This window comes from Amia ocellicauda, chromosome 5, assembly GCF_036373705.1.
Source record: "Amia ocellicauda isolate fAmiCal2 chromosome 5, fAmiCal2.hap1, whole genome shotgun sequence".
NCBI lineage: Eukaryota > Metazoa > Chordata > Actinopteri > Amiiformes > Amiidae > Amia > Amia ocellicauda.
The window spans coordinates 48064447-48078301 of NC_089854.1; the positions used below are offsets into that span (position 1 = coordinate 48064447).

The 13855-nt window shown below is 39.7% G+C and overlaps 1 protein-coding gene across 3 annotated transcripts in view; it reads left to right on the top strand.

The window, feature by feature from the left end:
- The window catches only part of orc5 (origin recognition complex, subunit 5), a 73936-nt gene that overhangs the window by 42083 nt on the left and 17998 nt on the right, over window positions 1-13855 (top strand). For 2 of the 3 annotated variants that reach the window (XM_066705546.1, XM_066705545.1), the window contains exons 6-13: window positions 5619-5730; window positions 5945-6075; window positions 7041-7089; window positions 7196-7286; window positions 7435-7493; window positions 9995-10107; window positions 10236-10280; window positions 10494-10604. In XM_066705546.1, the coding sequence (XP_066561643.1) occupies window positions 5619-5730; window positions 5945-6075; window positions 7041-7089; window positions 7196-7286; window positions 7435-7493; window positions 9995-10107; window positions 10236-10280; window positions 10494-10604 (711 nt within the window). The remainder of the gene's footprint in view (window positions 1-5618; window positions 5731-5944; window positions 6076-7040; window positions 7090-7195; window positions 7287-7434; window positions 7494-9994; window positions 10108-10235; window positions 10281-10493; window positions 10605-13855) is intronic. The other variant, XM_066705547.1, reaches the window with a different exon arrangement.

The window sequence follows — 13855 nt, forward strand, 5'->3', positions numbered from 1 at the left end:
GTTTTAACATATGAATTAACTCACAGTACATCAAATAGTCTACATCGAACAATAACCAGATAATAGTGGAAAGCAAAACTTACCGAGATTCTTAAGTGTATAACTTATTAATGGTAGAAAACAAAGGGTAAAAATATATATTTCTAGCGAAAATAAAATACCACTTTTTCACAGATAATTAACTGTGGAAGCTTTAGTAGCTAGTTACAATAAATCTATTAATAATTTATTTTCAGACAATCAGCGACAGTCATGTATTCACCACTCAAGTTAAGAAGAGGGAAAAACTAAACTGGCTGATAAAAAAAAAAAAAAAAAAAAAAAACGACGCTGCGGGTTCAGAGGGTCGCCAATAAATTGTAACTGCCCTCGAAAAGTGTTAAGGGATTCTTAATAAGGGACTATCTACAAAGTGTAAAAATAACCTGGGTTACACATGCTTTTTGGAAAACGTACTAGTGCGAAGGGTCAGATGTCGGAAAAAAAACTTAGTTTGAAATAGTGAAATCTTGTATGGGTTCATGTACACCTATAGACACCAGATAACCAAACGTACACAAAACTTTATCAAATATCTACACAAACAAAATATACAATAGACCTCACATACAGTGTATTAAACATACGTTAATCAATAACCATTACACAGGTTTTAGATGTAAGCCCATGAACAGTACTGCTAAATTTAAAACCTTGGCTTGTGATGGTTGTTGCAAGTCTCGGACGAGGACATTAAAGACCTTTTTAAGACTATGTTTTGAAAATGTAAGACCCATTTTCACGCTATGTATACCAAACAAATTCTAAAAGAGTGACTAGTTCAAATTCAGTCTAACAACTAGAATGCTAAAGTTCCTGGAGAAACTTTGTCTGCATGTGAAAGTATGTCTCTGTATAATAAGCAGCCAGTATGTTTCACTGTACATGAAGTTGTGTAGTAAGTACAAGATACTACAGTATAGAATAGTATAAAAGTGTAATATGGTATAAAACAATGTATTATAGTATTTTTTGTACTTTAGTAACATTGATAATACATCACAAAGTAATTCAGTATACTATAGTATACAACACTGTACTATAGTATGTGTTGTAGAACTGTAGTATATTACAAGGTACTACAGTACTCAATTGTGCACTATAGTATGTCTCAGTATACTACAGTATAACAGTGTACTATAGTATATCACAAGCTACTATAGTATACTGTAGTATAAGTGTTTTATGGTATAAAAAGTATAATGCAGTATGAGTTGTATTGCTTTAGTTATTACTATAATATTATTATTATTATTATTGTTATTATTTTTATTTCTTGGCAGATGCCCGTATCCAGGGCTACTTACAACATAAGCGTAAATTCAATTTGGGTAAAACAGCAATTCAAAATACATTTTACAAATTCCAATTTACAATTTACACAAGTACAGTAAGTGACTTCCTACATCCTGGACGATGAAAGCTAAGTGCTGTCAAGATGTAGGGTCACAGACAAGGGCTACGGGAAAGGGAGCAAGGAGGAAAACAATCAAGAACATGAGAAGCATAATAAAAACTATGAAGTGCTATCTAGCAGGGATAGAGGACTAATATAAGTATTAGTATTAGTACTTCGACTTAGACTTCGGTGGTAAGGTAGTTCCACCATTTAGGGGCCAGGGATGAGAAGGAGCGGGCTCTGGAGGAAGGAGAGTGGAGAGGAGGCAGAGTTAGCCTTCTGGCACTAGAGGAACGCAGTGGTCTAGAGGGGATGTATGGAGAGACAAGTGACTGAAGGTAGCTTGGTGCAGTGTGGTCAAGGCAGCGGTAGGTGAGGGTCAAAGTCTTGAACTGAATGTGTGCCGCTATCGGGAGCCAGTGGAGGGAGCGCAGCAGTGGAGTAGCGTGTGCAAAACGTGGCAGAGAGAATACCAGACGAGCCGCAGAGTTCTGGATGAGCTGGAGTGGGTGGGTAGTAGATGCAGGCAGGCCGGCCAGGAGGGAGTTGCAGTAGTCCAGGCAGGTAATACACAAGGTAATACAGTATACTATAGTATAAGACACTATCATAGTATTTGTTGTAGTACTGTAGTATTTGTACTACAGTATACTATCAGTCATATGTTTAGATTGCATTTATTATTATTGACAATGAAAAAATGATATTGTGACATGTTATGGGGCACTATATAAAGTATGATTTATTATTATTATTATTAATAATAATAATAATAATAATAAGTGGGCCTTTGTCAGTATGACAAAAACGTATGTAAAACTGGTTTTAAATGTATTAACACGTAGTGTCGGTACTTATAGAGTGGAAATTGTCAGAGGAGACGTGCTCTATGTAGAACACGTTTAATGTGCTTTAAAATACCATTACTATTACTGGCACTTCAAGGCAGTGCAGACTGGGAAAGTCACAGAGAACATGCTGTATTATAGGGAAGGAACTGAGATATGTCGGCTCGTAGCGCAGTGTTGTGAAAAGACTGAATAATATGGAATAATAACATGACAAATAATCCGTATTAAAGCCCCGTATGCACACATTGAATGTAGTATAATTATTATTAGTAGTAGCACTGGTGTAAGTATTATACACTCACCTAAAGGATTATTAGGAACACCTGTTCAATTTCTCATTAATGCAATTATCTAACCAACCAATCACATGGCAGTTGCTTCAATGCATTTAGGGGTGTGGTCCTGGTCAAGACAATCTCCTGAACTCCAAACTGAATGTCTGAATGGGAAAGAAAGGTGATTTAAGCAATTTTGAGCGTGGCATGGTTATTGGTGCCAGACGGGCCGGTCTGAGTATTTCACAATCTGCTCAGTTACTGGGATTTTCACGCACAACCATTTCTAGGGTTTACAAAGAATGGTGTGAAAAGGGAAAAACATCCAGTATGCGGCAGTCCTGTGGGCGAAAATGCCTTGTTGATGCTAGAGGTCAGAGGAGAATGGGCCGACTGATTCAAGCTGATAGAAGAGCAACTTTGACTGAAATAACCACTCGTTACAACCGAGGTATGCAGCAAAGCATTTGTGAAGCCACAACACGTACAACCTTGAGGCGGATGGGCTACAACAGCAGAAGACCCCACCGGGTACCACTCATCTCCACTACAAATAGGAAAAAGAGGCTACAATTTGCACAAGCTCACCAAAATTGGACAGTTGAAGACTGGAAAAATGTTGCCTGGTCTGATGAGTCTCGATTTCTGTTGAGACATTCAGATGGTAGAGTCAGAATTTGGCGTAAACAGAATGAGAACATGGATCCATCATGCCTTGTTACCACTGTGCAGGCTGGTGGTGGTGGTGTAATGGTGTGGGGGATGTTTTCTTGGCACACTTTAGGCCCCTTAGTGCCAATTGGGCATCGTTTAAATGCCACGGCCTACCTGAGCATTGTTTCTGACCATGTCCATCCCTTTATGACCACCATGTACCCATCCTCTGATGGCTACTTCCAGCAGGATAATGCACCATGTCACAAAGGTCGAATCATTTCAAATTGGTTTCTTGAACATGACAATGAGTTCACTGTACTAAACTGGCCCCCACAGTCACCAGATCTCAACCCAATAGAGCATCTTTGGGATGTGGTGGAACGGGAGCTTCGTGCCCTGGATGTGCATCCCACAAATCTCGCGAGAATCCGTTCCACCATTCAAGCCAATGGGATTTTTGGGGTTTTTAATCGATCATATCTCAATAAATATCGATCCCAGCCGCACAAAAAGCACAAGCAACCTGAACGGCATCATAATGAACCTCTGTGTGAAGTTTGTTGTCTGTACGTTAAGAATTGTATGAGGAGTAGCAGTCCGGACGAACGGAATAATAATAATAATAAAGCTTTTGTAAGAGAACAAGACTGCATGTTTTCACATGCACACTAATTAGGGATGATTGATATCGATATATTGATTTCTATTTAAAATGACTATCGGTGGTTGCTCCAGTGACGGATCAAAACAACCTTTTTTTTTTTTTTATGCAAAAAAAGTGAGACAAATATACTAGCCTACAATAACACTGCAGCATTTCCTCGCTGGTCTGGCAGTTTTATCATGTTTCTGATAAAGATGAAAAATTCAGTTTGTAAGGCATGTGCTAAGACATTGCTCGTGGGGGGTCGACGGTTGATGAGATCGCAAGCAACCAAGCCTTTGCCGAAAGCACAACGCACAAGTATTCTGCAGGCAATGCACAAGCAAATTGTGAGCGAAAAGAACGGCAAAAAATGCGAATGAAATGATGTGATGTCGGAACTAAATGTCCATCTGAATGAGCAACTCAGAACTGCAGAGCCGTTGGTCTTTTGTAGGATGAATAAACGCCATTTCTCTGCAGATCGGATCTACCTTTGCGCTCCTTGTACAAGTGTAGACAGCGAACGTCTATTCAGTACAGCGGCACACATTCTGGATGAGAAAAGGAACACATTGTCCTCAAAACATGCAGAGATGCTCATATTCATTAAGAAGAACCTGCCATTGATGCTAAGTTAAAAATAGATGGCCAATCTCTAGCCTAACTTACCCAATAATGCGTTTTCTTTGTGGGCTGCTGTCTTTTGAATTGTTGAATTTGAATGCACATTTCTGTTGTAGGCAACGTTTAATTTAATTACAAACGTGGTTTGAATTGCTGATAACGACATACCCAGTGCCATCATATGTAGCCTTACATGAAAAGGGTTTAGTGTAGGCCTACACCTTTTATTAATCTTAATTTATTAAGCTTGATTAGCTTTCATCTTGCAAAATTCACTATTTAACCTTGCCCAATATTGCTTATGTTCTTTGTTGGCTGATGTATTTCTGTTCATTGAATTTGCTTTTTGAATTTGAACAGTCCATTATAGGCTACCTTTAATTTAGTTACTGTTGTGGGTTGTGGGTTGTGGGTTGAATGTGTGATGAAGAGGCCTTCTATGCCATGATATGTAGCCCTATAGGGAAAACATTTAGTGTAGGCCTACAAGTTTAGTAAATCTTCATTGATTAGCGTACATGTTGTAACCTTGCATATTGCTTATGTTCTTTGTGGGCTAATGTCTTTGCTATTTTTATTTGAATTTAATATTTCTGTTATACCTTTAATTTAATTACAACTGTTGATTTAATGTGTAATGTAGCCTTATGTGGACCTTTTGTTTTATTAGTAAAAATCATAATTTAAAATGATTACATATGATCCATAAACCCACTGCATTTAATTTTGTCAATAAAAAAATTAAATGACACCTGTGGTCCACAGTTCAAAATAACTAAGGTAGCACTAACATTATGCATAGCACATAACTGGTTACAAAGGAGCTTAGTGTTAAGACTTGCAGAACAAAAAAATAAGTATCGGCATTGGTATCGGCCGATTCTAATGACAGAAAATCAGTGATCGGCTGTAAAAAGAATGAGCATCCCTACTAACAAGTATTCATTCAAGCTGTATGAATTGTAAATTAATCAAAAATGTTGAGCAGTTATTGCGAGATTAATGTAGCAGATTCAATCCTGTGCCAGGTTCTCTGCAGGAGGTACAGACATCTCTGACTGGTGTCCCTCTACGCGTCTCTGTGCATCTGCTTTTCTTGTTCATCTCTGTGTCTCTGTTCCTCTCAGGTAGAGGACAATGTGACAGTGATACTGCTCAGTGAGATCGTGTGGGAGAAGTTTAGACCCAGTACTGGATGCTTTGAGCCACTCCTCCTGCACTTCCCAGACTACAACAAGGGTATGCCCTAGTCATTTCCTGTCCAACTGTTGTGCACCTGCTGTGACCCTAATCTATACCCATTTGTGACCCTAATGTAATCACTTAACCTAATCAAAATGTTGATAATTTACTCAAAGCAATACAACCTAAATGTAACCGTAAGATGGTTTCTCCCTTCATCTATAAAATTTAACATTGCTGATTTTCAGAGTGTGAATTATCAATTTTCTAGCGGAACTCCAACACATCCTGTCGCAGGCTGCCCCTTCCAGCCATCCTCCTGAACTCTATAGTACATACATCAATGTCCTGCTGGGAGTCTTCTTCGCTGTGTGCAGGGACTTGCGTGAGCTGAGTCACCTGGTGAGACACTGCATGGCTGCACAAGCTTCTTGTTTTGGGGCTGGTTGCATAAACAAAGCCTTTGTCTTAATTATAATTATACTAACAATAGAAACTCAGTTAAAACGATTTCATAAAACAACAGCCTCGTCTTACTTAGTCAATCATGCGACACATTCTGTGAATTAAGACGCTAAAAAAAAAAAAAAAAAAATGGCATACGCTTCTCTTATACAGCCACAATCCCAGTTAACTGAAAAGCTATGGTTAGTTATTGAAATATAATGCATTAGAATGTATCATTTGGGGTATATGTTCTGAAACTTGCAATACAAGCAGACAAGAGTAAACTGCATTAACAGGCTTTGTGTGCGCTCTGTAAAAGACGGGCAGAAACAATGGAAGAATATGCTAATTTAAGAGGAAACATTCACATACTTCAGGAAGAGCTCCATAAAACTTAGTTATTTTATTATGATTATTTGTTGGCAGGTGCCTTTATCGAGGGCGACTTACAGGATACAACAAAAGTGCAAAAATACAGTACAACATTTAACAACAGGCATAAAACATTATTACAGTTTAGAAGTTACAGAAGTACATAGATAAAATGTAAAGTTGGTTATTTAACTCTTTGGGGCGGGTCTCGATGTTTTGGGGGATTGCCGGTGGGCGGGAATGCCAATGGGAGAGCCAATGGGAGGCTTCACCTAATTAACTATTAACAGTAAGTGTCGCTCTAGACTCAGGCCATCAGTTTCAATGGAGATAGACCATGTCTCAGTCAGTCTTAATTTGTATACAACTGACTAACTTGCATTAGACTAGTCTAATATAGTTTTATGCAACTGGACCCTGGTCTTATCCATTTCCCCAATAGCTCAGTTACTCTCTCATTTGGGTAAGACTGTATTTCATTGTTTCTCTGCCTGCCAACTTTGTTGATGGATTCTCTTTCTCTACCTTTTCCGTCTGTTGAGAAACAGGCAGTGCTGAATTTTCCCAAGTTCATTGAGCCTCTGGAGAAGGGGGAAGGTAAGTAAGTATTAGTCTCTCTTTCTGTCTCTCTTTCAGTGACGGGGAATGTGATTGACCAGTTTCTCTCTGTATTTGTCTGTGTGTTACTGTCTGCCCATATCAGCAAAGGAGAGTGACACTCACAAGCTGTGGAAGAATATTGAGCCCCACCTTAAGAGAGCAATGCAGTCTGTATACCTGAGGGAGGTGTCCAGGTCAGGATCCTATGTCTCCCATCTCTCATGTATCATTCCCTATACGTATAACTGCCTTAAGCATGTCTGCTTGTATTGCTGGTGTGTTTTATGTGATTTGAGAGTACTGCTCGGTGTATATTGTATGCATTTCTCTGTCTCCCCACAGTGTACAGTGGGAGAAACTGCAGCAGCAGGTTGAGAAAGGAGAGGCAGAAACCCCAAGAGGTATAGACCAACACACATCTACTCACACAACTCTCTAATACACTCTCAATCAAAGCTACTCACTCACTCGCACCAGATTTTAAACACAAATATCTTGGAGTATACTGAAAAAGCACTGCTGTACTAGAGTTTTGAAAAGGGGTACTATACCAGCATAAAAAAAAAAAAAAAAATGTGAATGACGATTTGATTTCACTAACAGGCATCTGTCTCTTTAAGAAGAATGCTGACAGTGGTGACGTAAGACTATTGGTGTGTAAACAGTGCAGACTTGGTGTAATATGAGCCACGCAGAAAGAGTAAAGTGGTCGCGTTCATGAAGCACAGTTCTGCACAGAAATTCAGACATGCATGGTCACATTCGTGAAGCGCAGTTATACACTGAAGTTCAGAGATGCATGTTCACATTCATGAAGTGCTGTTGTGCGCTGTTATGCACAGTTCTGCACTGAAATTCAGAGGTGCACATTCTTGGAGTGTTTCTGTGTGACATCACTAAGCTCCAAACGCAGAACTCTGTGCATAATCACTGCAGCCCAGCCCATTAGTGACCTATGAAATTAGGAATTAGGAACTGAATTACCTTCACACTTTGATTTTTATATTTGTATGCTATTCGCTACCAAGCTCAGGGTGACTATTCCAGTCAGCAGGGATCAATTTTCTCCATCCTGGCCCTTTTTACTGCTGCTCTTGCCTCTGTGTACCTGTTTTTCTGATTTTAGTTAACTACCCTGACTGGCTGAGTTCACTATTCATCTCCATGCTTGTGCTTTGCATACTGCAGTTACAGTGGGCTGAACCATAATTTTGGATTATTAATTATTTACTGAGGGAGGTTTAGATTTTTTTTAATGTTGAAATTAAGCTTGGCTTCATCAAATGGCTGAACCAGGTTCCTCCTCCTGGGTATCTTTCCTTAGAGAAATCCCTTATGTCAGGTAGAGAAACTTTTTTTTTTTTTTTTGTCAATCGGTTATTGACCTGCATGCCCTTGAACTGGGCATTTTGGATCATGTAGACATTAGCTTTGACCTGGAGGTTCCAGTAGGTACTCGTAAACCTAAGCATAAGATTACATTTCACAACATTAGGTCTATTGATTCAGCTCTGTTTACGTCATTTATTTAGAGTTTTACAGTCAGTGGCCCTTGGCTAGCTAGTTTTGAGGGCTTTATTATGTCTTACAATTCCTCCCTTGGTGGCATTTTAGATTGTTTAGTGGTAGTTTTTTGTAGAAAGTCTGCTTACAGGCATGTAGATGGAATTATCTATATAAAGGGTGAGATTAAAAGAGTTGAAAAGACTAAAACTGCCATAGGTAAGTATTTGATTTAAATTAAAGAGACCGTAAGTGATAATGTTTTATTTAGCTGCTCAACTGAATAAATACTGTATCTGTTATTTATCATTTAAAAATAGCTCTATTGGGCCTTTATGTAATTTGTAAGTGAATATGAACAGTATCTGTTATTAATTATAGCACTATTTTTAGCACGGCTTATGATATATTGTGGACTTACTTTAAGTAGTGATTTCTAACAGAAAACAATAGGTTATTATCATAACCCCAGTTCCCTGAAAAAGAAAAACAGCCATTACCTAATGAGAAGACTATACCAGAGCTGTTGAGAGTCCTGACACCTGACTAAGCCTAAACCCACAAGGACGGGGATTGCAGAGCCTCACGGCGCCTGAGAGCTAGCAGTTGAAGTACCTGGGAGCCCAAGCTTGGGCTCAGCCGGTCCACCATGTTGAGGTGGTAGAACCTTGTGAAGGTCTGTTGACCGGACCAGGTCGCAGCATTGCACAGTGTGGCATTGTGAAAAAGAGTCCATGACGTGGCTTGTCCCCTAGTTGAGTGCACTGAGATGTGTTCAGGCATGGGAACATTAGCAGTCTCATAGGTGAGCTGGATCACGTCTTCCACCCAGTGCACCAGTCACTGTTTTGAAACCACCCGCCCTCTGGTGGTGGAACCATAGCAGACAAACAGCTGGTCGGATTTGCGGATCTGCGCAGTCCTCCAGGGCAGTGTGGAGGGGGATGGAAAGACTCCAGGACAATAGGTTGGTTTATGTGGAATGCCGACACAACCTTGGGCAGGAAGGCCGGGTTCGTCATGAGTGTGACTCTGTTGTTGCTTCCCGAGAAGATCAACCAGGTTTTATCCACAGACGAGGAGTGAATTTCACTAATTCTCTTTGCTCCTTGTCTTGCTGAAAAACTGACCACTTGTAAGTATATTGGGCCCTGGTAGAGTGGGCCCAGCCTCTTCTGCTCTACCACCCGAGGATTCAATCTCCACTCGAAGCTGTCCGGACCTTCCCTGGAGAGAATATATATTTTAAATACTTTTATACCCTAGCTCGTAATCCTGTAATTTTTTTATAGATTTTTTTGTATTTATGTTTTAATGTCCAGGTTGTGTTCTGTTGTATGTCTTAAGGTGCTGTGTTGAGAAATAAATGACAATTCTTCTTCTTTCTCCTCTGTATTAGCCATGTCAGCCCATGCTCATGTGGAGCTGCCCTATTACTCAAAGTTCCTGCTAATTGCAGCCTATCTATCCTCCTTTAACCCTGCACGCACTGACCGCCGCTTCTTCCTCAAGGTAAGGGGGGTAGGGGAGGCAGGAAAGGGACTGTCCAAACCAGCCTGGACCTCCGCTATGTTACTGTGAAGACACACATTTGCTATTATCTTATGAACTATTAGTATTTTTTATTTTCTACTCTGCAGCACCATGGGAAAATAAAGACCAACTTCCTTAAGAAACACGAGAAGGTGAGTGAAAACCGCAGTAGACTACTTGATCCTCTAGTTCCATAGACACACCAGTGTAGTGAGAGAGACTGACATTCTGAGACACTGACACACTGAGATACACTTGCACTCTGGCTGTCAGGCTCGTGATGTTTGTCTATTTGTCTCTCTCTGTCCATTCACATGCCTCTGTTCTATCTGCTCTCTCACTGTATTTTTATCTGTCTCTGTCAGACTAGTAACCACCTCTTGGGTCCAAAGCCATTTCCTCTGGATCGCCTGCTAGCTATCTTCTACAGCATAGTGGACAGCCGAGTTGCCCCCAGCGCCAATGTCTATTCACAGGTCAGTCTGGACCCCTCTCACCCCCCCAAAAAAACAGCTCGCTCCCCCTAACATTCCTTGACCCCTCATCTCTGCTTCTTTTTTTTTTTTCTTTGCTTTTTTTTGTGTATTGATAGTTAAGTAAAGTACAGTGGCTCTCAAAAGTATTCACCCCCTTTGGACTTTTCAACATTTCATTGTGTTGCAACATTAAATCAGAATGAATTTAATCAGGAGTTTTTGCCACTGATCAACACAGAAAATGTACATAATGTGCAAATTGTTCTAAATTAATTACAAATACAAAACAGGAAATACTTGAATGCATAAGTAATCACCTCCTTCAGTCAATATTTGCTAGAGGCACCTTTGGCAGAAAGTACAGCCATGAGTCTATGTGGATAAGTCTCTAAAAGCTACCAGCTCTGGACACAGCAATTTTTGCCCATTCTTCTTTGCAAAATTGCTCAAGCTCCATCAAGTTGTATGGGGACCTTTGGTGAACAGCAATTTTCAACTCTTTCCATATATTCTAAATTGGATCGAGATCTGGGCTTTGACTGGGCCACTCCAGGACATTTACTTTTTTGTTTTTAAGCCACTCCAGTGTGACTTTGGCTATATGTTTGGGGTCATTGTCCCAGGTCTCTTGCAGACTTCAGCAGGTTTTATTCAAGGATTTCTCTGTGCTTTGCTGCATCCATTTTGCCCTCTATCGTTACAAGGTTTTCAGGCCCTGATGCAGAGATGCATTCTCATAGCATGATGCTGCCAACACTATGCTTCACAATAGGGTGTTCTCATCAGACCATAGAATCTTCCTCCACTTGTTCTCTGAGTCTACCCACAGGCCTTCTGGCAAACTCACATCAAATTTCGGCTAGAGTTTTTTTCTCTCCCATAAAGGCCACTTTTTTTGAAGTACCCGGGCTATTGTTGCAGTTTGCACATTGTCTTCCAGCTCAGCCGTGGAAGACTGTAACTCCTTTAGAGTTGTCATAGGCCTCTTGGTGGCCTCCCTGACTAGTGCCCTTCTTGCCCGGATACTCAGTTTTTGAGGACAGCTTGATCTAGGCAGATTCACAGTTGTGCCATATTCCCTCAATTTCTTAATAATGGACTTTACTGTGCTCCAGGGGATATTCAATGCCTTGGAAATGTTCTTATAATCTACCCCTGATTGGTGCTTTTGAAGAACCTTATTCTGGATTTGTGTTGAATGTTCCTTCGTCTTCATGATGTAGTTTTTGTTAGGAATTGTATTAATCAACTGTGGGACCTCCCAGAGATGTATTTAACCTGAAATAATGTGAAAACACCTGAATTGCAATTGGAGGAGGACTCCATTCAACAAATTACATGACTTCTAAAGACAATTGGTTTCACTACAGCTCAATCGGGTGCATCATAGCAAAGGGGGTGATTACTTATGCATTCAAGTTCTGTTTTGTATTTGTAATTAATTTAGAACAATTTGCGCATTATTGGACATTTTCTGTGTTGATCAGTGGCAAAAACTCCTGATTAAATCCATTCTGATTTCATGTTGTAACACAATGAAATGTGGAAAAGTCCAAGGGGGGCGAATACTTTTGAGAGCCACTGTATGTGTTCCCAATACTAGTCCATGAGGACCACTGTGTCTGCTAGTTTTCTTTCCAGCTATTAATTGAGCTAATTGTTTTATTTCTACCTTGTCAGCTGTTAAACGGGTGAAATAATGACTTTAATCTAGCAGTGTGGAATGCCAGTTGCAGTTGAGCTATCTTTCCACATTGTGTCAGTGCAGGCCTGTGGCAGATGCATCTTTCTAGGGAGAGAGTAGATACTACATTTGGGAGAGCATAGATGCACACAAACACGCACTCTCTGGTTTATAGTTATGGTGTGGCACACTTGAAGCTTGCACAAAGCCATAGAATTAGTTATACACAGACATATTTACATAGCATAAAACCCAGCCTGAACTCTGCCTATTGTGATTGTCTGTATGAGGGGAGGTTTCTGAGAGGGAATGCTATGCTCTCTAGACATAGGACAGGGGCTGGCAGTGGCAGGAAGGTTGGTGGTGTTCATGATGTGTCTGTTATTTTAGATATGTAATGGGGTTGGGGGATGTGCTCTTGGAGGCAGTTGATTAAAAAATGAAAAAAACTATTAATCTCTTCAAAGAACTGTATTTTGAAACAATTTATAATTGTAGGCTGATGGTTTCTCATCCTGTCTAATTAAGACACACACCTTTTGTTTGAAGTTATCTGTATTTCTAACTGAATAGTTATACATTTAGTAGAATGGAAAAGGTGGTTAGTCACCCCTTATGAACATTTGGAAGAGGATGCACACCCAAGAGTAGCAAAGGTGACAGCTAACACAACTGAATCTCAATGGAAAAGGGAAAAAAAGACGCACACTCTTCAAGCGCTTCAAGATTAAAATACATTTTATTTGGCAAAAAAAGACGAATCCCAATGTTTTGGCTAAGAAGCCTTCATCAGGGTGTAATGGACCTGAGACATGCAATAAATATACCTTGTAACAAGTTAATTCAATTAGTCACAGGCATGAATAAGCAGGGTTGAGTAGTAACGGTATACAGGTAACAGCTTTATGTAGTCAGATTACAGAATGTTGATAACGGTATTTTGGTTACAGTTACTCCTGTTGGATGAGTATTTCGATTACCAATACTTTTTTTAAAAGAGTTAGAGATTACTGAATACTTCTGGATAATTTACATGAAATTGTACAAGTGTAAGGGAATTGCCCGATTATGAAGGGGCCCACATGTAGTGTTTTTGCAACATTGTTTTTATTTATTTATTTTAAGTCACTAGTCATGTAAAGAAATGCATGTTACACCACACAAGGCTCGCTAGCTACTTAATCTTAAAACATGTACTGTGATAACTTGAAAAGTATTTTCATTTCTAAAATCATTGTATGTGTTTTTATGTTGCTGTAGTTTATAAGTAAGATGCTTTCATATAATTAACTTTAACTTAACAAATAATGGCTGATGTCAAAACCCAGTTATTTATGCTCCTTCAGTTTTTCAGGATCTATTGTCATGACTTCCTGGTTAGCAGAAAAACTAAAAATCTCCACGGCAACTCGACTGGTCATTAAAGTCCACGAATGTTAGCGTTTCATGGTCTTACTCCTTGATAGTAATTGGTTTCCATAGGCAACATGAAGTGTTAGTGTCCACGCTGCAGGATAAACTCTGAAGACACCATTACTCTTTTCTACAACAGGATTTTTGTGCAAGT